Source organism: Gorilla gorilla, chromosome 10, assembly GCF_029281585.2.
Source record: "Gorilla gorilla gorilla isolate KB3781 chromosome 10, NHGRI_mGorGor1-v2.1_pri, whole genome shotgun sequence".
Taxonomy (NCBI): Eukaryota; Metazoa; Chordata; class Mammalia; order Primates; family Hominidae; genus Gorilla; species Gorilla gorilla.
The window spans coordinates 144,082,503-144,110,124 of record NC_073234.2 but is presented as its reverse complement, the minus strand read 5'-3'; the positions used below and the strand labels follow the sequence as shown (position 1 = coordinate 144,110,124).

Genomic DNA, 27,622 nt, shown 5'->3' with positions numbered 1-27,622 from the left:
ACTCAATAGGGTTCAGCAAACTTTGATCTTACAGATTTACCAAACCAGGGCAGCTCTAATTTCTGGAAATTCTTGCTAGTTTTTACTCTGACTTCCTCTGGTTAGGTGCCCCAGGATTACACAATCCTATTTTGGGGGATACTGATGATGTTTGCCTGGAAGGGGGATTTTCCATGACTGACACCGAGAAAGACAAAACAAGACCAAATATATGAAAGCATTTTATAAGCTGTAGAGCACTGAGCAGGTGTCAGGAAAGGAGATGATGACTCATTGTTTAGCCTTCAGTCACTCACAGAGCCAAGAGGATTATCCAGTCCAGTTCTTTACCCCAACCTCTGCAGAACTGAAGACAAACACACAGGGTCAGGCTTCCCATGCAGAACTGGAAGCTTCTAGAGGTTTTGCAGAAAATGAAAGCACTCTCATGTTTCCCATGGTGTCCCTCTATGTATAAATAATCTCAATTAAAATCAGCCCCCAAATTATGGGTGACATTTTCTTTTGCTGATTCTGAAAGTCCCAGGGTTCCTACCTAGATATGCAAGGCTGCAGAGAAATTAGGTCACAGAAAGACAAATATTCGCAGTTGAACTTGGCAAAGTTCTGTTCTGGGAGCTTCTGCTGTGCCAACTGTGGGATCCCACTGGGCTGTTTGTAGCAGAGCAGGCCTCATTTTATCTGCAGTGCTTCCCAGAAGCAGGTTTGTATCGTGGCGAGAGGAACATGGGGGAGACGCCTTAAAAATGAGATGGCATCCAGTTACTCAGGAGGCTGAAGCAGGAGGATTCCTGGAGCCCACGAGTTCCAGGCCAGCCCGGGCAATGTAGCAAGACCCCATCTCTAAAAATGAAATAAAAACCATTTAAAAAAGAGAATAGCAAAAACAATTTAGAAAAGATTGTGGTAAGTACAGAGGCTTACACTATAAATACAGCCTCTCAGCTGGTCTCTCAGCTTCTGCAGTCATCCGAGGGAGGGGGAAGGAGATCAGATAGACTGAGGTCAAGCCCCATGGCAGCTCCTTACAAGCTGTGTGATTTTTGGGTGAATGACTTTACTCTTCTGAGCCTTGACTTTCTCATCTGCGAATGGGAGTAATGCCTGCTACCATACAGAGCTTTCGGGATGACTTAAGGAGCTCCTGAGCACATGGGGAACACTCCACAATGTTAGTTACTGTTCCTGGGGGCATTGTAGGCTGTGGGGAGGATTTCTCACAATCCTCTTGGAAAATCAACAAACCTTGCAAAAGAAGACCTTAAAAATAAAAAATAAAACTACCATGTGATCCAGCAATCCCACTTCTGGAGGTATATCCAAAGGAAATCAAATCAGTATGTAGAAGAGTTATCCGCACACCTATATTTATTGCTGGGTTACTCATAATAACCAAAATATGAAAACAGTCTAAGTGTCCATGGACAGATGAATACATAAAGAAAAATGGTAGATACACACAGTAGAATATTACTCAGTCATAAAGAAGGAACTCCTACCATTTGTGACAATATGGATGAACCTGGAGGACCCTATACTATGCAAAATACACCAGACACAGAGGGACAAACGCTGCATGATTCCATTCATAGGCGGTCTCTGAAACAGTGCAACTCATAGAGGCAGAGAAGGAAATGGTGGGTGCCAGCGACTAGGGGAGGGGGAATGAAGAGATGTCACTCAATGGGTGTAAAGTTTCGGCCATGCCAGGTGAATACATATGTTCTAGAGATCTGCTGTCCAACCCTGGGTCTGTATTAATAATAGGGTGTTATGCACTTAAGCTAGTGTTAAGGGGGTGGATCTCATGTTAAGTGTTCTTAATACACACACACACACACACACACACACACCTAAAAAACAAAACAGAACAAAACCCACAAAAGGACATAAGTAAACTTTGGGAGGTGACGGGTCTTCTTGTTACCTTGATTGTAATGATCATTTCTCAGGTAGATGTGTATGTCCAAATTGATGAAATTGTGTATATTAAACATGTGCGGATTTTTGATACATCAATTATACCTCAATAAAGTTATTTTTAAAAATGTGGATGACACCGGGTATGGCAGTTCACGCCTGTTACCTTAGCACTTTGGGAGGATGAGATGGGAGGATGGCTTGACCCAGGAATTTGAGACCAGCCTGGGCAACAAAGTGAGACCCTGTCTCTAAAAAAAATTTTAAAAAATTAGCTGGTGGTGGTGATGCATGCCTGTGGTTCCAGCTACTTGGGAGGCTGAGTTGGGAGGATTGCTTGAGCCCAGGAGGTCAAGACTGCAGTGGGCTATGATCGTGCTCCTGCACTCCAGCCTGGGCAACAGAGTGAGACCCTGTCTCAAAAAAATATGTGGATGAGAAGAATTTAGAACATCTCCTGAGAACCTAGTAGAACTGGCAGAGCTTGCCTCCCACAGCGAATAAAGCTGAGATTGGGCAGCTATGGGGAGGTGGCTAGACCCGACTTCTGGGGCTCTCCGAATGCAGGATGTGTGGCACTTAGAACTCTTATCCTCACCTTTGTGCCTTTGTCACAACTTGGGGGCAAGAGGAAACTCCCTCTCAGATAAAGGTTTTGGGGCAGGGAGCTGGCAATGTTGGGACTGTACACTGTGAGTGACATCCACCTGGGAGCGCTGGCTTTTCAGAAGTTCTCTTTAGGTTCAGAAATAAAACCGTAAGTTGCCCGTGGCTCTTACAATGTTCTGCTGCAACCCTGAGAGGTTACAACTTCACTGTGGGTTGCTTTTAGACAATGGAGATCTGTTTCAGGGGCTCATGTGTAACCTGGTGGCAGGTGGCCCCTGAAAGGGAAAACAGAACTCTCCCATATGTGTGCTTGGAAGGCACAAAGACCACTTTTTAATAAAATAAATGAATGTGCTGATTTTGACCTTTTTAAACTCCATGATAAAATCCAGATAGAAACCAAAAAAAAAAAAAAAAGAAAGAAAAAGCTCATTTCATCTAGCTATTCTCATATTAATTTACAAAGCAAAATACCCAAGATTAATTCTCATTCTAATCTGCACCCACCTAAGGTTCTCGAAAATGAAATTCCATTAACAATTCCTTTTCATTTTTACTTTTAACAATCTTTAGTATGCAGGGACTTCGGCATTGGTGATTTCTGCACTTGAGCACAGCGGGAATTCTGTAAGCATTCTGAAAACTTTTTTCACTTCAATTATAGGATACAATGCAGTATCTTAGCAAGTTTGTTGTTTAGAATCTCTTAACATTATGAAAGCATGTATTGGAGATAATGTCAGGAACACATTTGTAAGTGAATCTAGGTCTGATTACAGCAAATGCTTGCTTTAAAATACTTGCTCTGAGTAACCTGATCCGTATTATTTTTTGTGGGTGATATGTGCACACACACCAGCCCAGTATTTACAAGAATGAAAACTGCTTCTTCCCTACAGCTGCCTGACAGTTATACTTAGAAAAGGAACTATCTACTGCTCATATACTCATTTCCTAATAAATCCAGCCTTTTCCAGGCCCCTTCAGAAGGAAAGGAAATAAAAGGGATACCATGAACCTTAAGCTAATAATAACAGTAACTTCAGGCTCTGGCGCAGGCAAAGCCAGAGTCAAAGTCTTTGGTTTGGTGCTAAAACCTAAAATGCAGGTGAAAGAAAAACTAATGAAGGAATGAACACCCTATAGATGGCGTCTGTTTCTCTGTAACGAAGGAAAGTGGGTTTTACTCAGTTTGTAGATGAGATCGCACAAGGCTGCCAAGTACAGTTGGACAGGCTGTGCACAGCACAAGGGCTCCACATCTCAGGAGGTGTCACTCACATAGCAGGCATCACGTATTTTCTGATAAAGGGAAGTCAATTATCATATGGAAAGCACTTTCTAATTTGTTTGGGTTAGTGTTGGGGCCATTCCCTTGAGACATAATGAATTACGAAGAAGAAGCACGCAGATATTTTCAAAGCCATCTGTCCTCAGATAGAGAAGCACTGGTTTCTAAATCAAGTCCCGTCTCCTAACTTTTTGGTTTCATTAATGAAAAGACATGTTGGCTGGGCACAGCGGCTCATGCCTGTAATCCCAGCACTTTGGGAGGCTGAGACAGGAAGATGGCTAGAGGCCAGGAGTCTGAGACTAGCTGGGCAACATAGTGAGACCCTGTCTCTACAAAAGGAATTTAAAAATTAGCTGGGTTTTGTGGCACATGCCTGTAGTCCCAGCTACTCAGGAGGCTCAGGCAGGAGGATCACTGGAACCCAGGAGTTCGAGGATGCAGTGAGCTGTGATCACGCCACTGCACTCCAGCCTGGAAGACAAAGCAAGACCCTACTCAAACAAACAAAGAAGGAAGGCATGTGATTCTTGTACCAGGTAAGCAGGAACCTTGATTATTTTGTTCACTCCTTGAACTCAAAGTCTAGAATATTTTCCTGGTGCTTTGTGGATATCCAATAAATATTTGTTAAATGAATTAATTGATAGGCAATTTTGTATATGAAGCTGCAGTTAGCTTAACATCTGCCCTTGGCTCTTATCCCATTATCTTGGGAATATTAATTATTAACCATGATTTTTTTTGGTGGTGGGGTATAACATAAAGGAGTGAAGAATAATCTAGATGAAAAGTTAAATAAATGAAATCTCCACTCACACTTGACTCACATATTTGCAAAGAACTGTTTGGTAAGAAAAACTAGATTTCCATGTGAGAATCAGGAATTAAAGACTCTTCCCAAACATCTCTTTTTACTACTACTGTTTAATTCTTCCAGCCTTCTTAACTAGGTGAGGGTTTCTCAGAATTCCTGGTCTTAGGATCCCTTTATTGTCTTAAAAATTATTGAGAACTGTAAAAAGCTTTTACTGGTGTAGGTTGCATCTATTGATACTCATTGCATTAGAAATTAAAACTGAAAAGTTTTTGAAACTCAAGATGACACAGTCACACTTTATATTTATTGTCAGGGTGATGACAACATCCTATGTCTCTGTGCACTTGTGAGGGACTGCGAGCAAAAAAGGCAAATAACATTATAGCATTTTGGGGAGTCAGCTTCCAAGATGGTCCCAGTAATCCCTGTCCTCAGTAATCACACCCTGTGTATAATCCCCTACAACACTGAATCAGGGCTGTCGATGTAACCAATGGGATGTAGCAGAATCCATGGTGTATGGCATCTGAAACTGTCATAAAAGGCTCTGCAGCCTTGATCTCTGGGGGGAGCCAGCCACCATGTTGTTAGGCCACTATGCGGCCTGCTTGGGAGGAACTCACTTGCCAGCCAGGTGAGGAGACCACCTTGAATACGGATCCTCCAGTCCCAGTCAAGCCTTCAGATGAGACTGCAGCCCCCACCAATCTCATACCTGCAACTCATAAAAGACCTCAGGACAGAACCACCCCACAGACCCGCTCCTGAATTCCTGGCCCTATATTGCTATTTTAAGCCACTGTGTCTCAGGGAAACCTGTTATGCACCAATCGATAATTACTACAGCACTATTATAAAAATAGTTTTGATCTCACAGACTCCTTGAAAGGGTCTTGGGGACCTCCAAGAGTTTCCATACCACATTCTGAAGACTGCTGAACGTAGCCATGCAGGATTTAAGGAGATATATTCCATAAAGATTTGAGGTCAGGAGAAGCCTTTGCCTAGAAAAATGAATGGAAAACGCAAGGTTTCATGCTAAGGAGACTGTTCTCATTCAGTGACCTTATTGATTCTGCACACATGGTCGAGGTGCAAAGAAAAGGGCTGGTTGCTTTCCTCCTGATCTTCCAGAAGACTGAGTGCTCCTCCTACTCTGTTATCTTCCCATTTTCATAGTCAGAAAAAAATTACTCCTGTTCCTCCACTCACCTGGGACTTTAAGCGCACAATTTTACCAGGTGTGTCAGCACAGAAACTAGCATAATACTAATAAACTTGGAGTATGCATCTGGAGAGAAAAAGAACATCAATTAAGTCTGTATGGATCATAAATAACAGCAACTAGCTCCTTCGTAGTAAACAAAGCAATTTCCTATGAACATGGAGGAAGAGCTAATTAATGTTACTGTTACTACTGCTACTAATTAATAATAATGGCCAATATTTTTCTATAGTATTTCATATGTGCCAAGTACTCTTCTAAGTGCTTTACACAGATCAACTGAAGTAATCCTTGCTGCACTGGTGAGGGCTGTTAGCCTCTGACACCTTATTCTTTCTTGTGTCTTCATAACATTGGCAGAATTTAGGCCAACGGATGAGGGTCTGTGGTTGTGAAGGCCCGGATGCCTCACTCAGGGTGAAGCTCACTTGCCCCTGATCTCTTATCAATAGAGATCGGTATGCTACAACTAAAATAGTAGCAGCCAGATCTGGGGTGTCTGTAAAGCCGGGGGTCATGGGCATCTGTTGGGGTTTGTCTGTCAGCCCCCCTTGCCCCCAACCCCACTCCAATTATTTTGGCTCCTGTTGGATCTGAGGTTATGCGGGAGGCAGGCACACACCATTCCTGGCCAGTCACAGTCAGGGTGGCTGCTTCAGAAATGGGATGACAATACCGTTAGGAGGAATCCTGGGATTTTTGCTGGAACTCTTGGTAAAGAGGCAGACTTTTTACTGGGGATGAGAAATTGCTTGGATGCCAGGAACTACCTTTGGGAAACTATGCCTGAGAAAAAAAATCCACAGACAGAAAAAGCAGAGCTGAGACAAAGAGACAAATGGCTAGGCTAAAAATGTTCAGGCACCTGGATCCAACTGTGCCTGAAGCTACATGGTCAATCTAATTCATTCTCCATTTGGATTAAGCCAGTTGAGTTGGGTTTCTGCCACCTGCTCCAAAATTGTGCTGATGAAACACCAGGAATTCAAAATCTTCCACTATGCGTTAATTTTTAGAGTTTAACATACCAGATTTCACACAATCTGAAAAAAAGTAGCCCCATCACTGGAGGATCTCAGAAGAACCACACTAAAGGGTGAAGAGATGAAGAATGATGAGGAGAGAGACTGTGACTCCCTGCAGGACTGGGGCCGAATCTGGTTCTTGATTTCTAATGAGTCACCTCCATCACCACAGATGCTCTCTATCACTGCTCTGTGCAGTAAAGTGGCCACTAGTCATGTGTCGCTACTTATGTTAAAATTAATTAAAATTAGATAAAAATAAAAATTTAATTCCTCTTTTTTTCTAGCCAATTTTAAGTGTTCAATGACCGCATGTAGCTGGTGCTCCCCAGAGTGGACAGTGCAGACACAGACCATTACGACCAAAAGCTCCATTACATAACACTGCTTCGTCTGTTTCTAAATGTGAATCTTTCCTTCCCAGACCAGGACCAAAACAACATAAAGTTTAGAAACATAGAGAAAACATACACATTATTATTATTATTACTATTTTTGAGACAGTCTCACTCTGTTGCCCAGGCTGGAATGCAGTGGCGTGATCTCAGCTCGTTGCAGCCTCCGCCTCCCAGGTTCAAGCGATTCTCGTGTCTCAGCCTCCTGAGTAGCTGGGAATACAGGCACATGCCACCATGCCTGACTAATTTTTGTATTTTTAGTAGAGATGGGTTTCACCCTGTTGGCCAGGATGGTCTCGATTTCCTGACCTTGTGATCTGCCTGCCTCGGCCTTCCAAAGTGCTGGGATTACAGGCGTGAGCCACCGTGCCCGGCCCACACATTATTATAACTCACTTATTCAATGTAGATATGTTTTGGCCATCAACTAGAGATTGAGCAGTGATCTGGAAGGTGGGGACTACGGAGTGGACACAGCCACGTTCCCGAGCCTCTGGGCATGACCGCCCAGAGGGGACATGGACGATGGAGAGGCTGACTGCACAGATAGCATCGTGTCTGGCAGAGATGGGACTGCAAAGGGAGTGGGAAAAGCTCAGAGGGGTTCCAGTTGCTCTTTTAGGCAGGTTAGTCAGGGGGCCTAGTGAGGAGGGGATATTTGAGTAGACGTCTGGATGAAGCCTGGGAGCCAGCTGTGAGAAGTTCAAGGGCAGCCGTGCTGAATCCTGGATGTGCATGGAGTCACCGAGCAGTGAACTATAAACACAGGCCCAGGTTCTAACTACGCTGATTTGGCTTAAGTGGTGTGGGATGTGGCCAGAAGCTCCGGCCCTGCCCCCCAGTGACCCTCATGGGCAGTCAGTGTGGCAACCCCAGACCCAGGGCAGTGCTTCTCAAAGTGGGGTCCCTGGAGCTTGTTAGGGATGCAGATTCCTGGGCTTGCTGACAGCTTGCCGCCTCAGACACCTTGGAGGGGGGCACCCAGGCTTTCCCAAGTCCCCAAGGCCATGCTGACCCTGCTCAAGTTCAAAGACCCCTGAAACACAGCCATGCCCCTCCCTTAGCCCAAAGCTTGCATTTGAATTTTTTAAATCTATTTTATTATGGTAAGAACAGGTAATATGAGATCTACCCTCTTGCCATTTTTTTTTTTTTTAATTTAGACGAAGTTTTGCTCTTGTCATCCAGGCTAGAGTGCAACGGCGCCATCTCAGCTCACTGCAACCTCCGCCTCCCAGGTTCAAGTGATTATCCTGCCTCAGTCTCCCGAGTAGCTGGGATTACAGGTGTGCACTACCAGGCCCAGCTAATTTTTGTATTTTTAGTAGAGACGGAGTCTCAACATCTTGGCCAGACTGATCGCAAACCCCTGACCTCGTGATCCACCCGCCTTGGCCTCCCAAAGTGCTGGGATTACAGGCTTGAGCCGCCATGCCTGGACAAATTTTAAAATGCAGAATTCAGTGTTGTCGACTACAGGCAGATCTCTGGGGCTTGTTGGACCTGCAGGGCTGAGACTTCATGGCCGGTGATTCATAACTCCCCATCTCCCCTTCCCCAACCGCAGGCAGCCACCATTCCGCTCTTTGTTTCCATGAATTGGACTATCTCAGATACCTCATATTAGTGGAATCATATTGGTTTTTTTTTTGCTTTGAGACAGGATCTCACTCCCATCGCCTAGGCAGGAGTACAATGGTACAGTCATGGCTCACTGTAGCCTCAACCTCCCAGGCTCAAGCAATCCTCCCGCCTCATTTTTTAAAAATTTTTTTGCGGAGACAAGGTCTCACTATATTGCCCAGGCTGGTCTTTAACTCCTGGGCTCAAGCCACCTTCCTATCTTGGCCTCCTGAAGTGCTGGAATTATAGGCGTGAGCCACTGAAACTGTCCCAGGTTTTTTTTATTCTTAAGATTAACAAAGGCTGAACAAAGGGCCACATATAGAACTTGAACTCCATTCTCGTTTGAAAAATGAATGGATGATGATGTAAAGCAGGTCCCAGTGTGCATGATGTTTGTAAGAGAGATTGAAATCACTCCAGAGTTATCCTTTGCATCCACACAGACATGTATTCCCCATTTTTTTCCTCCAAAATATTTTCTTTCCTCCTTATGTGACAATTACTTAAAATAAATTATAAATTCATTCATAGATCAATGCTCTCACATGTTTCAAATGATGACATAATTATGAGGCTGTAGAATAAAGGCTGACAGCTTTTAATGTTAGCCTTGGCACCATAATCATATACCAAACAATAAGTATAATGCATCTTCCTTGGGCTGCATTCATTTAGGCAACAGGTATTCACGGAGCAATTTCCATGAGGCAGGAGCTGTGCTTGGCACTGGTGATCAACACATGAAACAGATCAGAGTCCCTCGCCTCCGGGTGGAGCAGGCAGATGCGGCGGGTCATACATCCACCTATACATTCTACAGCTCCTTGTTACGTGCCTACTGTGTGCCAGGCATTGTTCTAGAAGCTACTGATAGAGTGTCTGCTGCCCACATGGAGCTGACACCCCACTGGGGAAATTCAGATAATGAATGTACAAATAGACGTGCATTTTATTTGGTCATGTTATGCAAGATAATCAAGCCGGTCAGGGCATAGAGTGGCCAGCTGTTATTTTGAATCAGGTGATGGAGGCGCACCTGAGAAGATGTAAGCACAGACCTTCTGTGCTTACACCTGAGAAGATGTAAGCAGGAGGAAGAACACAGTTTGGAATGTGGGGAAGAGGCTCCTGGTACAGGAAATAGTAAGTGCAAAGGCCCCAGGGCAGAGCGCATGGGAGGGGCTGGGAAAGGAGGTTAGATCTCAGCGTGCCGCCGTGGACCAGACATTGCACTTTTTAAAAAAGTGCAGTGGGCTTTTCAGGGAGGCAAGAGCAGGGAGGAGATGACCGGTTCAAGGCTGTTACTGTGAGGAAGGGGCTCCCAGGGGTCAGCATCGAGCAGGGGAGACCAGTCCAGATGCAGGTGATACATCCAGGTGTGAGATGATGGGACTAGGCTGAGACTGGAAGTGGTGAGGTGGGGGGAGACTGCTGCATTTGAGATGCATTTCGAGGGATGGCACAGATGGGCAGGTGCGGTACCAGAGTCTGCAGCAGGCCTGGGGAGACCTGGCTGATGCCAGGATTCTGCACCTGCACCTGAACCTGCACCTGCACCTGCATCCTAGATTTCTCCTGCAGCAGCAGCTCCGTGGCCACCTCAAGTTGTGCAGCTGCTGGCCGTGAGCTGTCCAGCAGTTTCACAGCCATTTTTGGCCTCCTTTTCATGGCACTGACCAGGACCCAGCACTTTCTGGGCACGGAGGCCTGACTCCTCGGCGGAGGGAGCCGGGACACTGCAGAGCAGAGCTGCAGGGCGGGGGTGGCATCAGACCTACAGTACCTGCTGTCTGGGGTTGAAGGCAGCAGGACAGGGGACCCAGGGCTCACAGGGGCTTTCCAAATGATGGTCACAGGATTAATGTTCACAAGATAATGCTTGGGATGCTGGTGCTTGGGGACAGGAACCTTACGTCTGTTATGCTCGTTGCTGTTTCCCTAGAGTGGCACTCACCAGACCCCCAGGGAGTGTCTGGTGGGAGACTAGGAGGCAAGAGACTCAAGGGTAAAATGAGATAGAGACAAAATCCCAGCTGTCAGGAAGCCAGCATTCCAGACTGGGGTGGTTGGGGGAGGGGGATAAATATATACACAAATGAAAACATAAGGAAGATAATGTCAGATAATGATCAGACAGAACAATAATTTTGTCAAGGCTAAAATGAGAGAGAGATGAAATTCCAGCTGTCACGGAGCCAACATTCCAGATTTCAGGGGGGAGGGGAGTAAACATACAAACAAATGAAAACATAAGGAAGATAATGTCAGACAATGATCAGACAAAACAATAATTGTATTGGATATGCCAAAAATCAGATCAGGCAACGTGCTAGCACGGGGGCAGGGAACGCAGCTGTCAGCACCATCTTGGGGCAGGAGGGCCTCCAGGGATGAGGTGGGCAAGGAGTCCTTAATGAAGAGGAGGAGGAGGTGGGGTGCCTCTCAGGATGGCACAGTGAGGACAAAGATGCCGGGTGAGGAGAGCTGGCAGCATCTGCAACAAGGCTTGCACACAGTAGGTGCTCACTAGGGAGAGGCCCTTGGTGGCTCCTCCCTTGACTTGGCAGGCTGGGGTGGCAGTGGGGCTGGAGTGAGCGTTTCCTTCTGTATGCAGCAGGCCTGAGCTATTTCTCTGTGTGGGTCGTGGGCATCTCTAGCTGGCAGGTGAGGTCTGAGAATCTTTTCTCAGAATAAAGTTTTTAAAGGCGTGCAGTAAGATATGTGTGCTCACACAGGAAATCAATTGTATTGAAATGCAGTTACTGGCCGGGCATGGTTGCTCACACCTGTAATCCCAGCACTTTGGGAGGCCAACGCAGGCAGATCACTTGAGGTCAGGAATTTGAGACCAGCCTGGCCAACACGGTGAAACCTTGTCTCTGTTAAAAATACAAAAATTAGCTGGATACAGTGGCAAATGGCTGTAATCCCAGCTACACAGGAGGCTGAGGCACGAGAATCGCTTGAACCCAGGAGGCGGAGGTTGCAGTGAGCCGAGATCACACCACTGCACTCCAGTCTGGGTGACAGAGTGAGACTCCATCTCAAAAATAAAAATAAAAATAAAAATGTTCAGCACAGGCCAGGCGCAGTGGCTCATGAATATAATCCCAGCATTTTGGGAGGCTGAGGTGGGCAGATCACCTGAGGTCAGGAGTTCGAGACCAGCCTCGTCGACATGGTGAAACCCTGTGTCTCTGCTAAAAACACAAAACATTAGCTGGGCGTGGTGGTGAGCGCCTGTAATCCCAGCTACTTGGGAGGCTGAGGCATGAGAATTGCTTGAACCTGGGAGGCGAAGGTTGAAGTGAACCGAGATCGCACCACTGCACTCCAGCCTGGGTAACAGAGCGAGACTCTGTCTCATAAAAAAAAAAAAAAAAGAAATGCAGTTACCAAAATTCAAAATAACTTCAGGTACTGTAGTACATGTGTTTCTTTATTACTGAATTAAGTAATAAGATGCAGTGCTTTACTTTCAAAGCAGTGAAGAATATAGAAGGTATTTCATGACATCTGTATCAACTGCATATGCTATGACATGGAAATGTGTGAGTTTGGTGGCAGCTGCTAATGCTTTTGGGGCTATGACCTGTGTTCACAATGGTTGTGTCCCCCAAATTCATATGCTGAAATGCCAACCCCCAAGGTGATGGGTTAGGAGGTGGGGCCTTTGGGAGGTGATGAGGTCACGCAGGTGAAGTCCTTATGAATGGGATCAGTGTCTGATATGGTTTGGCTGTGTCCCCACCCAAATCTCGTCTTGAATTGTAGTTCCCATAATTCGTACATGTTGTGGGAGAGGCCCAGTGGGAAATAATTGAATCACGGGGGCAGTTTCCCCTATGCTGTTCTCATGGTCATGAATAAGTCTCAGGAGATCTGTTGGTTTTATAAGGGGTTTCCCCTTTCACTTGGTTCGAAATTCTCTTTGCCTGCCACCATCCATGTAAGATGTGACTTGCTCCTCCTTGCCTTCCACCATGATTGTGAGGCCTCCCCAGCCATGTGGAACTGTAAGTCCATTAAACCTCTTTTTCTTCCCATATTTGGGTATGTCTTTATCAGCAGCATGAAAATGGACTAATACAGTGTCCTTATAAAAGAGACCTCAGAGAGCTCATTTGCCCATTCCACCACGTGGGAACACAGTGAGAAGCCACTGTCTATGCACCAGGAGGCAAGTCCTCACCAGACACTGAACCTGCTGATCTTGAACTTCCAGCCCCCAGAACCATAAGCAGTAAATGTCCACTATTTATAAACCATGCTGTTTACAGCATTTTGTTATAGCAGCTGGAATGGACTATGATAGGAAGAAAATGCTAAGTTTCAGTTAGAGGTTAAGTGGAAATGCAGGTGTAACTTTCCCATTCAAGTTCAGAGAGCCGTGTGGATTCTCTGGGGGTTTCTCCACCTCAGGACCCCTGCAGGGTGGCTGCAATGCTGCTGCAGCTTTAGGGCACAATCTCCTATTGGCACAAGCATAGGGTCACCCCCCTCCCTCGCTAGTTTCTCTCGGGACTGTGTTTCTTACATTCCAGCGGGAGGGCTCATCATTGAGAGAGTGAGCTGGCAGGTGGCATCACTCTTCACATGAGGGTGGCACTGGGTTTACAGGGCTCTATGGACAGATTTCACTGAGAGTGCTACCTCCCCGACTCAGTAGGATTCTAACCAGCACATGGATGAACATTCTGTAGTAACAGTCAGGTTTCTAGTGTAAAGTGATTTATGAACTACTGTTTGAATACCCACAAATAATATCTGAATACTTTTATTCTTATTAATAAATATAAGTAGAAGTGTAACCTGAAGCTTATTTAAGCTAAAATAACTAGCATTTCCTGAAGACTTACTAAGTGCCAAGCAAAGGTTTCTGAGTACAGTTAGTTCTCGAAACAGGCCCATGAGTTGGGGGTCATTTTCATTCCTTTTTTTTTTTTTGAGATGGAGTCTCACTCTATCACCCAGGTTGGAGTGCAATGGCACGATCTCGGCTCACTGCAACTTCTGCCACCCGGGTTCAAGCACTTCTCCTGCCTCAGCCTCCCAAGTAGCTGGGATTACAGGCCCCCGCCACCACGTCCAGCTAATTTTTGTATTTTTAGTAGAGACGGGGTTTCACTATCTTGGCCAGGGTGGTCTTGAACTCCTGACCTTGTGGTCCACTCGCCTCGGGCTCCCAAAGTGCTGGGATTACAGGCCTGAGCCACCACACTCAGCCTATTCCTATTTTACAGATGAGAAAACTGAGGCACAGAGAAGTCAAATCACTTGCCCAAGGTCACACAGGCATTAGAAGGAGGCATTGGGACTCATCCCAACACAGTCAGGCTAAAGCTGAGTGCCCAATTTCTATACTATTCTCTCTTTAGAAAAAAATATTAAGTAAACGATAGACTCAGTGGTTTTTGGAAATGGCAAAAAGTGAGAAAGGCTGTCATTAATCAACACTGTGGCATGGTGTTCCCTCCTGGGCCCTCCTCCTACCTTACGCAAACTCCAATTGACCTGGAAAGTGAGGAAGAAGAAAATGCTGACCTAAGTCATTCCCGCTGATTTTTCTGTTCTAGCATCACTCTTTTTACTTTCGTCTTCTTCTTATTGCTTATGTATATATTCTCTGTTTTCATTTTTCAATCATCTCTAATGAAGTTATATCATCATTTTTTTTTTCGAGACAGAATCTTGCTCTGTCGCCAAGGCTGGAGTGCAGTGTGGCAATCTCGGCTCACTGCAACCTCTGCCTCCCAGGTTCAAGCGATTCTCCTGCCTCAGCCTCCCGAGTAGCTGAGATTACAGGTGCCTGCCATCACGCCCGGCTAATTTTTTGTATTTTTAGTAGAGATGGGGTTTCACCATGTTGCCCAGGCTGGTTTCGAACTCCTGAGCTCAGGCAATCCGCCTGCCTTGGCCTCCCAAGGTGCTGGGATTACAGGTGTGAGCCACTGCACCCGGCTGAAGTTATATCATCTTATCATCTTTAAAATTAGAACATAACTTTACTTTTTTTTTTTTGGCAGGTTTCATTTTTTAAAAAATTATATATATATATATATATATAAAATTATACTTTATACTTTAAGTTCTAGGGTACACGTGCACAACGTGCAGGCTTGTTACATATGCATGCATGTGCCAGAACATAGCTTTACTTTCTAAGTAAAGCAAGTCCCATAATGAAAGCCTAAACTTGGAAAGGCCAGTGCTAGCCCTCAGTCCCCCACTTTCCTTTTACTGATGGGGAAACCGAAGTTCAGATAATGATGATGCTACTAAAGACAGCAATGATTCCTCAAATTTTTTGATTGTTGACTCTGGCAGGCAGTGGGTATGGTATCATTTATTGGAGAATTAATCAGTGACCCTGCAAACATCGCTACCAAGGCAGAACAGCTTCATATGCATCAGAGATTTACTTTTTAGGCGAAAATCTGGGCCAGTTAGTTGGAGGGGAGGGACATTTTTAAACCTAATCCCAAAGCAAATCTCCAGCTGTGACAAGAAAATACTTATTCTGTCCATATAGTTATTTTTCAACTGAGCAAATATTTTTCAATTGCCCTAGAGCATCCAACCCATCCTTAAAATTCTCTTAGAGAGTTACAAATAGAAACATTTTGAAGTTGGAATAGGAAAGTGGAGATCAGGACGAGATGTTTTTGAAAAACAATAAAACATTATTTTTCCATTGTCTCTTTAAAAGCAATATTCTCCAATCTCTGTCAAAGGAGATCTCCCCCACATCCTATGACACGCCTGCCTCCGCCCTTCTTGAACACAGAAGATATTGCTAACACGCTTCCCCACGGACCCCAGAGCAGAGTGAAGCCATCCATCACCTGCAGATTGACGTGCAGATCCGATAGCATCTCTGCAGTGCCATGGGCCTGTTCATGCACGTCCAGGTCTCTGAATTTAGCAAGGGCAGAGGATGCAGGAAAACAACCATAGGATGCCCCCAGGTGGGAAAATCCAGTGACAACCACTGGGGTCAAGATACCCCAACAGGATGTCTTAACTGCTCCCTTCCATTTTGACTGTCTATGAAGAGAAGAAAGACCAACCTGGGAATGTTTCCTGGTTTTATATATATATATATATATATATTTTTTTTTTGAGACAAAGTCTCACTCTGTCACCCAGGCTAGAGTGCAGCGGTACCATCTTGGCTCAGTGCAACCTCCGCCTCCCATGCTCAAGTGATTCTCCTGCCTCAGCCTCCCGAGTAGCTGGGACTACAGCCACGTGCCGCCATGCCTGGCTAATTTTAGTATTTTTAGTAGAGATGGAGTTTCACCATGTTGGCCAGGCTGGTCTTGAACTCCTGACCTCAGTTGATTCGCCCACCTCAGCTTCCCAAAGTGCTTGGATTATAGGTGTAAGCCACCATGCCCAGCCCATATACATATATATTTTGAAGATAATGGTGTGTTCTCAGCAAAAGAGAGTCTAGAGGGAGCATGCAGCATTTAGCTCTCAGGTATCACTCAGAGTCCTGGCTGGAACAGACAGCCTGCTCAGGGTGGTTTAACTGGAGGGAGTGTTGTAAAGGCTAAGCCATAGAGCTGCGGGCATAACGGAGGGAAATAGCCAGGGATGGTGCAACACCCCACGCTAGTCCCAGCTGGGAGCTGTCTCTACCCCAAGGCCTAGGGACAGGGCAAGGCAGTTGAGACGCTGGAGCCCAGAGAGAGGAGAACCACAGAAAACAGACTTCCCAGTGGGACAGGTGTGTGGGCGTGGAGGACCACACGCCCGCAAGACACACATCAGGCCGGGCAGATGAGGATGCATTGTGTCCCAGGGCTCCCGAAACAGTACCACGGATGGGGGATGAAACAACAGACACTGATTCTCTCACAGTTCCTCTGGCTGAAAGTCCGAAATCAAGGTGTCAGCTGCAACACAATCCCTCTGAAGGCTCTAGAGAGAACCGTCCTTGCCTCTCTCCTAGGCTTGGCATGTTGCCAGCTAGTCTTTGCTTCCCTTGGCTACAGGGTGCTATCGGAAGCTCCAGTCTTTGCCACCATCCTCACATGGCCCTCTTTTTGTATCCTCCATGTTCAAATCTCTGTCTCCTTGTAAGTACACCAGTCACTGCATTTGGACTCCACTCAAATCCAGCATGATCTCCTCTCAACTTCAGTACATCCACAAAGACCTTACTTCCAAATAAGGTCACATTCACTGGCCCCAGGAGTTAGGACTTCAACCTGCTTTCTTGGGAGGGTGGGCATAATTAAACCCATTCCCTCCAGTTCTCTCTGGTGCCTCCACTGGTTAAAGCCCTCCAGAAGCCAGAGGGCAAGGGAGCCTGGGGGCTGTAGTTCACATGGGCCAGCCCCCAGGGCCCAGAGCAGAGCCGAGAAGGGTCTGGAAGGGCAAACCAGTCACGGGAGAAGGCCCCACTGCCATCTCCTTCTTGATCATCCTTTCTAGCGGCGTGCTTCATCCAGGGGCTCCAAGGATCTCTCAAGCCCTAATGAATCTCCATGACACCCCAGAGAGGTGAGAATTAGATAATCATTTTGCAGATGCAAGAATAAGTAGCAATCTCTCCTTTAAACAGCCCTACTGATTGCCACTTTATTTTTAATTTGATTTTATGCAGAGAGATAGGAACATGTTCTAGGAATTTTGAAAGCTCTGTGTAAGAAAAAAAAAACCCAAGTTACTGTCATGTTTTAGGGGTCAAGGAAAATGATTTCATAATGAGTTTGCAAAGGATGAAAAATGGCAATGATTTGAGACTTTTCAAAATTCCAGGTAAGTCTCACCACTTCTCAGGAAATTTAATTTCAGACTAAATATATCAGTCCCGGGGACAAAGAACTTCTTCTTACACCACCAAAATTAGTGGTTACTGCCTTCTCTAGAGTTTTGTGCCCAAAATTTAGTTTCTTTGTTTTTTGTTTTGTTTTAATTTCAAATAAGCAGTAGGAAGAAAGTCCATGACACTAACAGAGCTAGAAATCAGTTAGACCCCATCCCCTTACCCTCCTTGATTTGTCTGACAGCAGCATCTGATCACTATCTGGACCTCACCTTAGGAAGTATCTACCTGTTTGCTGTCTGTCGCTCCACTAGAGTATACCTGAAGAAAGGCAAACTTTGTCTGTTGACTGCTGTCCTCTGAGGATATGCAGCAATGAATACCTGCAGAGCTTAGTGTGAGGTTGAATGAATTCTGCTGCTTGTTTATTCCTTTTTTTTTTTTCTTTGAGACAGGGTCTCATTCTGTTGCCTGGGCTGGGAATGCAGTGGCACCATCACGGCTCACTGCAGCCTCCAACTCCTGGGCTTAAGCGATCCTCCCACCTCAGCCTCCCCAGGATCTGGGACTACAGGTGTGTGCTACCGCACCTGGCTAATTTTGGTATTTTTTTGTAGAAATGAGGTCTCACTATGTTACCCAAGCTGGTCTTGAACTCTTGGACTCAAGCAATCCTCTTGCCTTGGCCTCCCAAAGTCCTGGGATTATAGGTGTGAGCCATCGGGCCTGGTCTTGTCCATTTATTCTTAAAAAGAGACCAGCACTCCAGCCACTCGCATACAGAAACTATCACATGGAAATCTGTGCCTGGTCTCTGCTCATGCGGCCTCAACTTGGGATATGAACCCTTTTTTCTTACATTGAAGAATAGCTGAACTGCCAACATTTTTCTTGTCCCAAATGCTCCTTCCTCTGTAGTTCTGAAAGCTTTATGTACGAAAGAGGCCTTGGTCCTCCCATTCAGATACCTCTCTCACCCCATCCCCCAAGCCTAACACTGGCACAGTGGGGACAGCGCAGGGAGGAGGGCATTAGGGAGAGGTGGGTGCTGGCAGGAAGGTCGTGGAGCTAAGACTTGGAGCTTTCCTGCCCTCACAAGGCAAGAGGCTCATTGCCAACAAGCCTGGAGGCAGGACGAGCAAAACGGTGGCCTTGGGAATCAGTCCTCTCCAAATAAAAGAGTGCCCAGGGACCGGCAAGTGAGATTCAGGTGGCTTCCGCCTGCAGGGTCTGCTCTGGGGAGAGTCGAGAGCACGTCTCCCTGCTTTTCCCATTGCATTTACTCAGGGGGAGTCAGAGGCAGTAGCTGACGGGGAATGCTGTGGCTGAATCCTCCCATCCATGGCTCTCTCCTTGGATTTAAAAAGGAGCTTCAGAAGGCTTGATTTTAAGGCAAGAACTTCCCCAGTGAGGCAGATTTTCCATCTGTTAATCCCCTGTTTCACCTTTCTGAAGTTTGTTTTCTTTAAAATGATCAACAAATTGGAAAATATGCTTAATTGGTTCAAAGATCTAACCAGCTGTCTCACTGGCTGCTAACAGACAACACAGGATTTGCTTTTTGCTCAGTAATTTTTTAAAAATTTCTCATCTTCTAGTCAAAGCTGCAGTTTTATTAGCTAGTTACTTCCAATAAAAGTTTATTTTTTGCCTGGTTATAAATGTCCTAAAGCTTATTCTGAACCAAAACTTTGAAAATACAGAAAATAGGAGAATAGAAGTCCCTCTAAATTGCCTCATCTATTTTCTAATTTTCCATGTTGCTTTGCATAGCTGAGGTCAAGTTGTACATCCCAGGGGATGCAAAATGGTGATACTGCATGTATTAGTCTGTTTTCACACTGCTGATAAAGACATGCCTGAGACTGGGTAATTTATAAAGGAAAATAGATAATGGACTCACCATTCCGTGTGGCTGGGGAGGTCTCACAATCATGGCAGAAGGCAAAAAGCATGTCTTACATGGCGAAGGGAAGAGAGAATGAGAGCCAAGTGAAAGGCGAAACCCCTTATAAAAGCACTAGATCTTTTGAGACTTATTCACATTCATGAGAACAGTATGGTGAAAACTGCCTCCATGATTCAATTTTCTCCCATCAAGTCCCTCCCACAACATGTGGGAATCATGGGAGCTACAATTCAAGATGAGATTTGGGTGGGGACACAGCCAAACCATATCACTGCATGAGCACCCAAATCCAGTGTTCAGAGCCCAGAGCTCTGTGCTGGTGCTGCAAAGATGTTTGTTTATCAATGAACTTTTGAATAAAGCTTGTTTGAATTCACATGCATTTACTTGCAAACAAAAGGATCCTGACAAGAGTACAGACATTAATAATCACTTCACTTTACCTTAAAGGCATTATGAAAACACAACCACCACAAGAATAACAATACATCCATCCAAGGAAGACCTGTGCTCCCTTGAAAAGGACCATTATAATATCTCACACTCTTAAGATGGCTTTTCCTTTTCAAAGTATTTGAATGTCTTATCCTTCTGAAATAGATTGAAACTGAACACTTGTAATCCAGAGCTGATGCTGGTGTGTGCTCTAGGACACAGGTCTGCAAATTTTCTCTCTAAAGGGCCAGATGGTGAATATTTCAGAGTTTATGAGCCAACAGGCAGAACTGAGCATATGAAGTAGCTAGACAGGACCATTTAAAAATGTAGATATTTAAAAATGTTAAAACCATTCTTAGCTTGCATGGTGTACAAAACCGGGCAGCAGATTGGATGTGGCCCATGGCTTGTTGTTTGTTGACCCCTGTTCTAGGACATAAAAAGTCAAAAGGAATCATTCTCTGACTTCCAAGTGTTTACAGATCTTTATGGTAGATGATATCTTCTGGGGTGGACATCTGCTGTTTTGTCTGACCAGCATCTGTTCCCTGTTTCAGTGAAAGCCAAATTTTTCCATGATGCACAGGCTCTTAGTCTCATTCCACACTTGCCCCACCTGAGGCTACACCTGCCCTACCTGATTCCACACCTGTCCCACCTGACTCTACACCTGCCCCACCTGATTCCACACCTGCCCCATCTGATTCCACACCTGTCCCACCTGACTCTGCATCTGCCCCACTTGATTTCACACCTGTCCCACCTGCTGCTACACCTCCTTCACCTGATTCCACACCTGCCCCACCTGAGGCTACACCTGCCTCCCCGATTTCACACCTGCCCCACCTGATTCCACACCTGCCCCACCTGATGCCATGCCTCCCTCACCTGATTCTATACTTGCTTCACCTGATCCACACCTTCTCCACCTGATGCCACACCTGCCCACTTGGTTTCACACCTGTCCCACCTGCTGCTACACCTCCTTCACCTGATTCCACACCTGCCCCAGGGTGATACATTCCCCAGGCCTGGCCAATCAGAGCAACACATCCTTTTGATTTCAGTGATTGGCTTCAAGTTGGGCTCATGACCCAAGCCAATCAGTTCCAATCAGTCCCTGTCCCAAAGGATTTGCTGGAGTGATTGGCAATGAGGTTTCCACTCATTTCTTGCTGGACGTGATGCTGTGAAGAAGCCAGCGTGGCATTGCCGGGGCCACCTTGTGACTAACAAAGAGGAAGGAGAGCTGAGAAAGGAAGAGAAGCCACTGTCCATACCACATCATTTGCACACGTGGGCCCCTCACACTCCAAGTGTGGTCTGCAGACCAGCCGCGCTGACATGGCTTAGGAGCTTTGAAAAATAAGTACCCAACCCAGACCTCCTAGGTGAGGATGGGCATCTACTCAAAATGTTCCTGTGATCTGCATGCCCAATAATGTTTGAGAAACACTTTTCTAGACTTTTAAACTCACATGAGCCAAGTTTAAGTTGGGTTGTGTTTGTAGCCTTTATAACTCAAAGAATCCGGAATAATCCATTTTCTTATAATCCTGATTAATCCATTTCTCATAACATGACTCACACAAGTAGCATGTTTGCTTACACGTTCTCATCAGTGTACACTACTGATAGTAATCTAAGAGTGGCCACATTGTGAGTCAGATAGACGGTGCTGCATTACTCAAGCCCAATGTCACTCATCTACTTTCTACATTTCAGGTTGACCTTACAGCCCAGTGACAGCCTCTGAGAGTTCAATGCTGAGTGAGTGCCATCATCCTAAGGAAAGAGGAGATGAAGGGCGTCTATCTCAAGCATGGAGTGGGGAGCAAGAAGGAACCGAGTTTGCAGAAAGATGGCAAAGCTGACCATCCTTTTAGCTCAGGGGTTTCCAACCCTGGCTGCACACTGAAATCACCTGAGGAGCTTCTCAAAATCACAGGTGCTCACTTCCACCTCCAGCAATGATTGTGACTTGCTGGACTAAACTTCATGACTAAAGTTGAGAAAGGCCAGGCTAATGAAAAGTAACAACTTCCAGGGTGAGGAAAGATGAGAAACTTTGAAAGTAAACACTCCGTAAAATCATTGTAGCAAACATCCCATGACAGATAGGAAGGACACAGGATGCAATCAGGTGGCTGAATGCAGGAGCATCCAAGGTAACTCAGGACTCACCATAGCCAAGGGAACGATGTCCACCAGGTCCTGCTGGCTGACAAAGATCTCGGACACGGCGATGTCTGTGGTCCCCTTCCGTGGGTACTCCACCTGCCATGTGATGGGCTGAGTCCCTGAAAGACTGCTGAAGCTGGCTATTTCAAAGTTCATCTGCACAACCTCATTGAATAAACTGCTGCTCCTGGGAGAGAGAAAAGAAAATGGCTTTAAGCCAACTTTGTTCAAAGGACCCTTCTCTCCTCATAATAGTACGCAGAAGATAAAGACGAAGAAACACATCTCAGGGATGGCTCTAGGGTTTTGTTGGGGGATCCTGGGGCATGGAACCACCTACAAAGTGAGAACTGGCATCTGGGACAGAGAAGCACCTACAAGTTAAGGATATGGGCCAAGAATATTCAACAATGAGCAGTAACCTGTGTCTGTGTTGATGAGGCCTTGGAATGATTATTACCAGCTCTGCAGATGATGAGCTAAATTAGTTTATCTCACACCTGCAGTATGCACCTGAATGGCCTCTGTTCAGTTCTGTAGGTGTGGCAGATGCTATCGGCTGGGGTCCCCAACCCCTGGGCCATGAACCGGTACCAGTCCACGGCCTGTTAGGAATAGGGCTGCACAGCAGGAGGTGAGTGGCGGGTAAGCGAGCAAAGCTCCATCTCTATTTACAGCTACTCCCCATAGCTCACATTATCACCTGAGCTCCACCTCCTGTCAGGTCAGTGGCAGCATTAGATTCTCATAGGGGCATGAACTGTATTGTGAACTGCGCATGTAAGGGATCTAGGTTGTGTGCTCCTTATGAAAATCTAATGCCTGATGATCTGTCACTGTCTCCCATCACTCCCAGAAGGGACAGTCTAGTTGCAGGAAAACAAACTCAGGGCTCCCACTGATTCTACATTACGGTGACTTATGTAATTAGTTCATTATTATTCAATATTCATTATTCATTATCATTACAATGTAATAATAATAGAAATAAGCTGCACAATAAATGTAATGTACTTGAATCATCCCAAAACCATCCTTCCCCCACCACCTCCATCTGTGGAAAAATTGTCTTCCATGAAACTGGTCCCTGGTGCCAAAAAGGTCAGGGACCACTGCTGTAGACCACTCACTCAATAGCACCTTCAACCCCCTCTGCTTGTCCTCCTCTGCTATAGGGGCTGAGAGGCCTAAACTACATTCTCAGAACCCCTTGCTGCTAGATGCAGGATTGAAGCAGAGTTTGCTCCAGTCGGACCCACTTGTTTGGGACGTAGAGGAAGAAGTGGGGCCTAGAGCAGCAGCCAGGAAGGCAGTTGGGGTTTTCTGGCGAGCACAGTGGCCCTGGTTCTCCTGGGGCAGCTGTGGGTTGCCCCTGGCATCCAGGCCCTCACATCATCATGCCAAGGGGTGACAGTGGTGTTTCCATCACAACAGTCCTCTGCAGAGGTTGGACCTTTTTCGTCTGTGTTATCACTGGCTGCCCTGTCCCTGGCTGTGTAGTAAATACATTCAAGTCAGTGGTTCTCCTAGAGATTATGTGAATTGCCTAGTATCCTTTAATGACATCTCTTCTGCTCAGAGGGGCTACTTAGCTAAAGGGACTCTTTGTCCGCAACTAAGAATTCTGACCAATTCCATGCATTTGAGATATATGTATTTTGGAAACTACCGTTGGTCCAAACTTTTTCATTTTTTAGATGATAAAATTAAAGCCAATAAAGGAAAGATGGCTTGCCCACAACCACATATCTGGCTAGTGCAGAGTTAACATAAAATGTAGCATCTCCTGTTTCCGGGTCCAATGCTCTTTACAGATCCTTGCCTAAGACAGCTGGTGGTCAAATATGACATCACAAGGCTCCAACAGTTTTTTTTTTTATTTGTTTGTTTGTTTCCTTAGGGCAGGAGACAGCAAACTGTGTCCTGTGAACCAAATGCAGCCAGCTGCCTATTTTTGTGAGTAACACTTTACTGGAGCACAGCCTTGGATATTTGTTTACATTTTCCTGTGGTTGCTTTCGTGTTATAAGAACATGGTTGAGTAATTGCATCAGTCAATGTAGAGCCTGCAAAACCTAAAATATTTCTTATCCAAATCCTTACAGAAAACTTTTGCCAGTATTGGCTAGAGAAGGTCAGAGAAGGGGAAGTTGGCCGAGCTTTGTAGAGCTGTTGATCAACAGAACCGCTATTGGTGGAAACAAGAAGGAAGAGCATGGAAGGCATCACGCTGGGTTTGTAGGGGGGCCAGGGTTCTGGTGAGCCTTGGCATCCAGCCTGAGGTGTCTCCAGTGCCCTCTGCCGATATGCTAAGGATGGCGCTAAGTGGTGGGTCAGTGGTCAGCAAGACCTCAGGCTGCCATCTCCTGGAAGGCTACATGTTTGCAGATTTTAAAGGAGATTTTCCATGGCATATCAAGAGAGAAACACCAAATACGCTTAAAAACTGCATCTCAAGCATGTGCCAACATGAAGAGCAGCAGTGAAACACTTTCCTTTGCTGGGGCACTAATATCGAGTGCACCATTCCATCTTCAGGGCTTGATTGACAGCCAGAGCGCTAACTCTCCACCACATCACCCTCAGTCCTGCTCAGTGGCTGGGGAAGGATATAACAGGAAGGTTACTGCACCAAACAAAGCACTGGGTTTTGTGAATCTTCCTTAAGTTCACAGGGCCGGGAACAGGGCCCACAGAATCATGATTTATGAGATGCTAGAGATTCCTCTGGGAGGGAAAAGAAATCTAAGGTCTTGACCATCAAGCTAGGGGCTGCAAATCTCAAGCATGAATTGCTAGTCTTTAAAAATGAGGGAGAGATATCTTGAGTCTAGAGTGTTTCCAAACTAAGAGATGTGTTCTTGGTCCAGCAACTGAGGCCCACAGGTGGTTCTTGACCACCAGCTGTCTTAGGCGAGGATCTGTAAAGAGCATTGGAATGGGAAACAGGAGATGCTACATTTTATGTTGACTCTGCACTACTCAACATCCAGGAGATCCTCTCTCACTGCTGGCCTGCAGACAATCTTGCATTCTAGGGAGTTGCATCTCGTCTTCTTAGCAAGCACGTCTGGACCTGATTCTCCTTATCTGCCACTGGGTACCGGTACTGCTGCTGTCCAGGAGCTGCATGGCTACTTGACTGACTCTACTCAGCAAATAATTCACTTCCCTTAGTATTGGATGTGGCAACCATCCAAATGTCCAAAGACCCCCTTTCAGTCCCAAACGGATGCCTATACTGGCACAGAACCACAGAGGTTGCAATGAGCTTTCAGCCTGCACTTCTCTTCACTCTCTTACAAAGTTGTGTGAGCATTGCAACCACTCACATCATCTCTCCGAGACTCAGAGGCACCATCTAGAAGACTGAAATAATGACATTCCCATTGTGCAGGGAGGAAAGAGGCATGAAAAAGAAGCCAGCACAACTTCTCATGCTCCAGCAGCAGCCTCCTCCACTGCAATTCTGCTAACGAAGGGCATTAAGAAAGGCATAGTCATGGACAAGGGAAAAGAGAAGGGGTATTTTTCCTTTTGGCTTGAAAGACATTGTTATGTGATTTTTGTGAGCAGTGAGGTGACCTCCCGAAAGCGTTTTGTTGTAGTTGGCATAAGAATAAAAATAACACGTGACTGTTAACAATATACTCACTATGTGCCAGGCACTGGACCAGGTTCCATGCAGACCTTATTCCAAATCCCAATACAAACCCTGAGGTGGTGATTAAGGTTCTCATTTTGCACCAGTATCAGAGCAGACACTTTTGAACCTCTGCAGCCAGAAAGTGTGTTTGCATCAACTTGCTCTTCAACCACAGATAGAAGGCAGCAACTCAGCAGGATCCTGTTTGGAACATTCTATAGCTCCCCACTCAGATGCCCACCACTTGTGAGCCAACTCAACCTAATCTTGGTTTCAGAATGGAAAAAAAAAAATACAAGTTTCACAACTGGATGAAAACTCCAGCTTTCTGGCAGCTGCACAGAATTCTAGGTCAGGGTGACATCAGGGCAAGCTCTCTGGTGCACTGGGGGCAGGGGCCTGGCTAGAACACTGACATCCGTCTTTCAGGGAGTTGGAGATCTCAGACAAAAGGAAGAAGAGATAGTTCTGTGTCCACCGGGACCCTGGGAATGTGTGTGATAGAGCAAAGGTCAGACCAGACTGACCCGACAGAGAAATGAGCCCCCGAGAGGCCTTAGGATTCAACGTTCTGACACAAGACAAAGAATTCCTCTGGGAAGACACAGAACCAATGCCCTTGTCTCTTTATTTTTGTGTGTTCATATTCTTTCCTACCCCTTCTCCACCCCCACACAGCCTTTGTCTTCTTTGTCTCTAAAAAATGCATAGTATGATTGTCTAAGTTAAAGAAAATGCAACCCTATTTTGAAACTTGACCCTTTTGTGGAGATGAGTCACTGGGCGATTTGGTGTCGCTGGTTCCGCTCTGTTCATTTTAAGGGAGCATCTCCACTTTGTCCTTGCTGACTGATGGGATGGCTGGCCAGTGGTACTAGAGAGCAGAAGATTTTCCTAGAGAAGCTGGGAATCTAGGCTTTTTTTTTCTCTAAAATCTCTGGATTTTAAATTATAAGAACCTTCACTTTTTAGCTATAGCGTAGCTCAGACAACATCTCTGCTGACTCTCAGTTTCCTGTCTCTGGCTTAGAAGGTTTCCCTCCAGTATCTACATATTCTGGCAAAAGCATTTTATAGTTTGCTGTGACCTGAAGTGGAAGATGTCTTCCCAAAAATGATGCATGTGGTGATTCTCCAACTGCAGTGCCCAGGATCCTTGGCGCTCCAAGGGGTGAGACAGCAGTGGGCATGGGGCTGGAGCCAGTCCCTAACCCCGCTCCCGCCCCCGACATATTCCTGTTGCAATGAGAGCACCTCCAGTCGGATGTGTTGTCAACATTAGGCCTCCAACAAGCCTTTCATTCAAATAATGAAAGAGAAAAGAAGAAAGGAAACAATAAATGAAATGAAGAAGAGAGGAGAGAAGGAAGGAAAAAAGTGAGAGAGGGAAGGAGAGAGGAAGAAAGTTAGCAGTTTGAACCTAGGCAAAAAGCCATGGCCTTTTAAGGGGAGCACACACATGTCAGGAATCACGTTGTGGGCTTCAAACGGACTTCCTGACTCACAGCCTGGCTTCCCCAGGTACTGGCTGGATGACTGAACAACTCTGCCTCATTTTCTCTATTTGCAAAATGGGGATGTTAATCCCTCTCATTTTGGAGTTGATATGAATGAAGAAGTCAAAGTGCTTAGAACGGAACTTGATGCCAGCAAGCATCAATGAATGGACGCTGTTTCTTGTTTTTAGCAGGACTTGATATCGCATTCAGGCTCAGTGGCTTTAGGGTTGGCTGCCTAAAGCCACCATTCAGGCAC

The 27,622-nt window shown here is 45.8% G+C and overlaps 1 protein-coding gene across 1 annotated transcript in view; it reads right to left on the bottom strand.

Annotated features, from left to right (window-relative positions):
* The window catches only part of TMEM132C (transmembrane protein 132C), a 444,401-nt gene that overhangs the window by 71,347 nt on the left and 345,432 nt on the right, over positions 1-27,622 (bottom strand). The window contains exon 4 of the mRNA XM_055359198.2: positions 22,225-22,408. Within this exon, the coding sequence (XP_055215173.1) occupies positions 22,225-22,408 (184 nt within the window). The remainder of the gene's footprint in view (positions 1-22,224; positions 22,409-27,622) is intronic.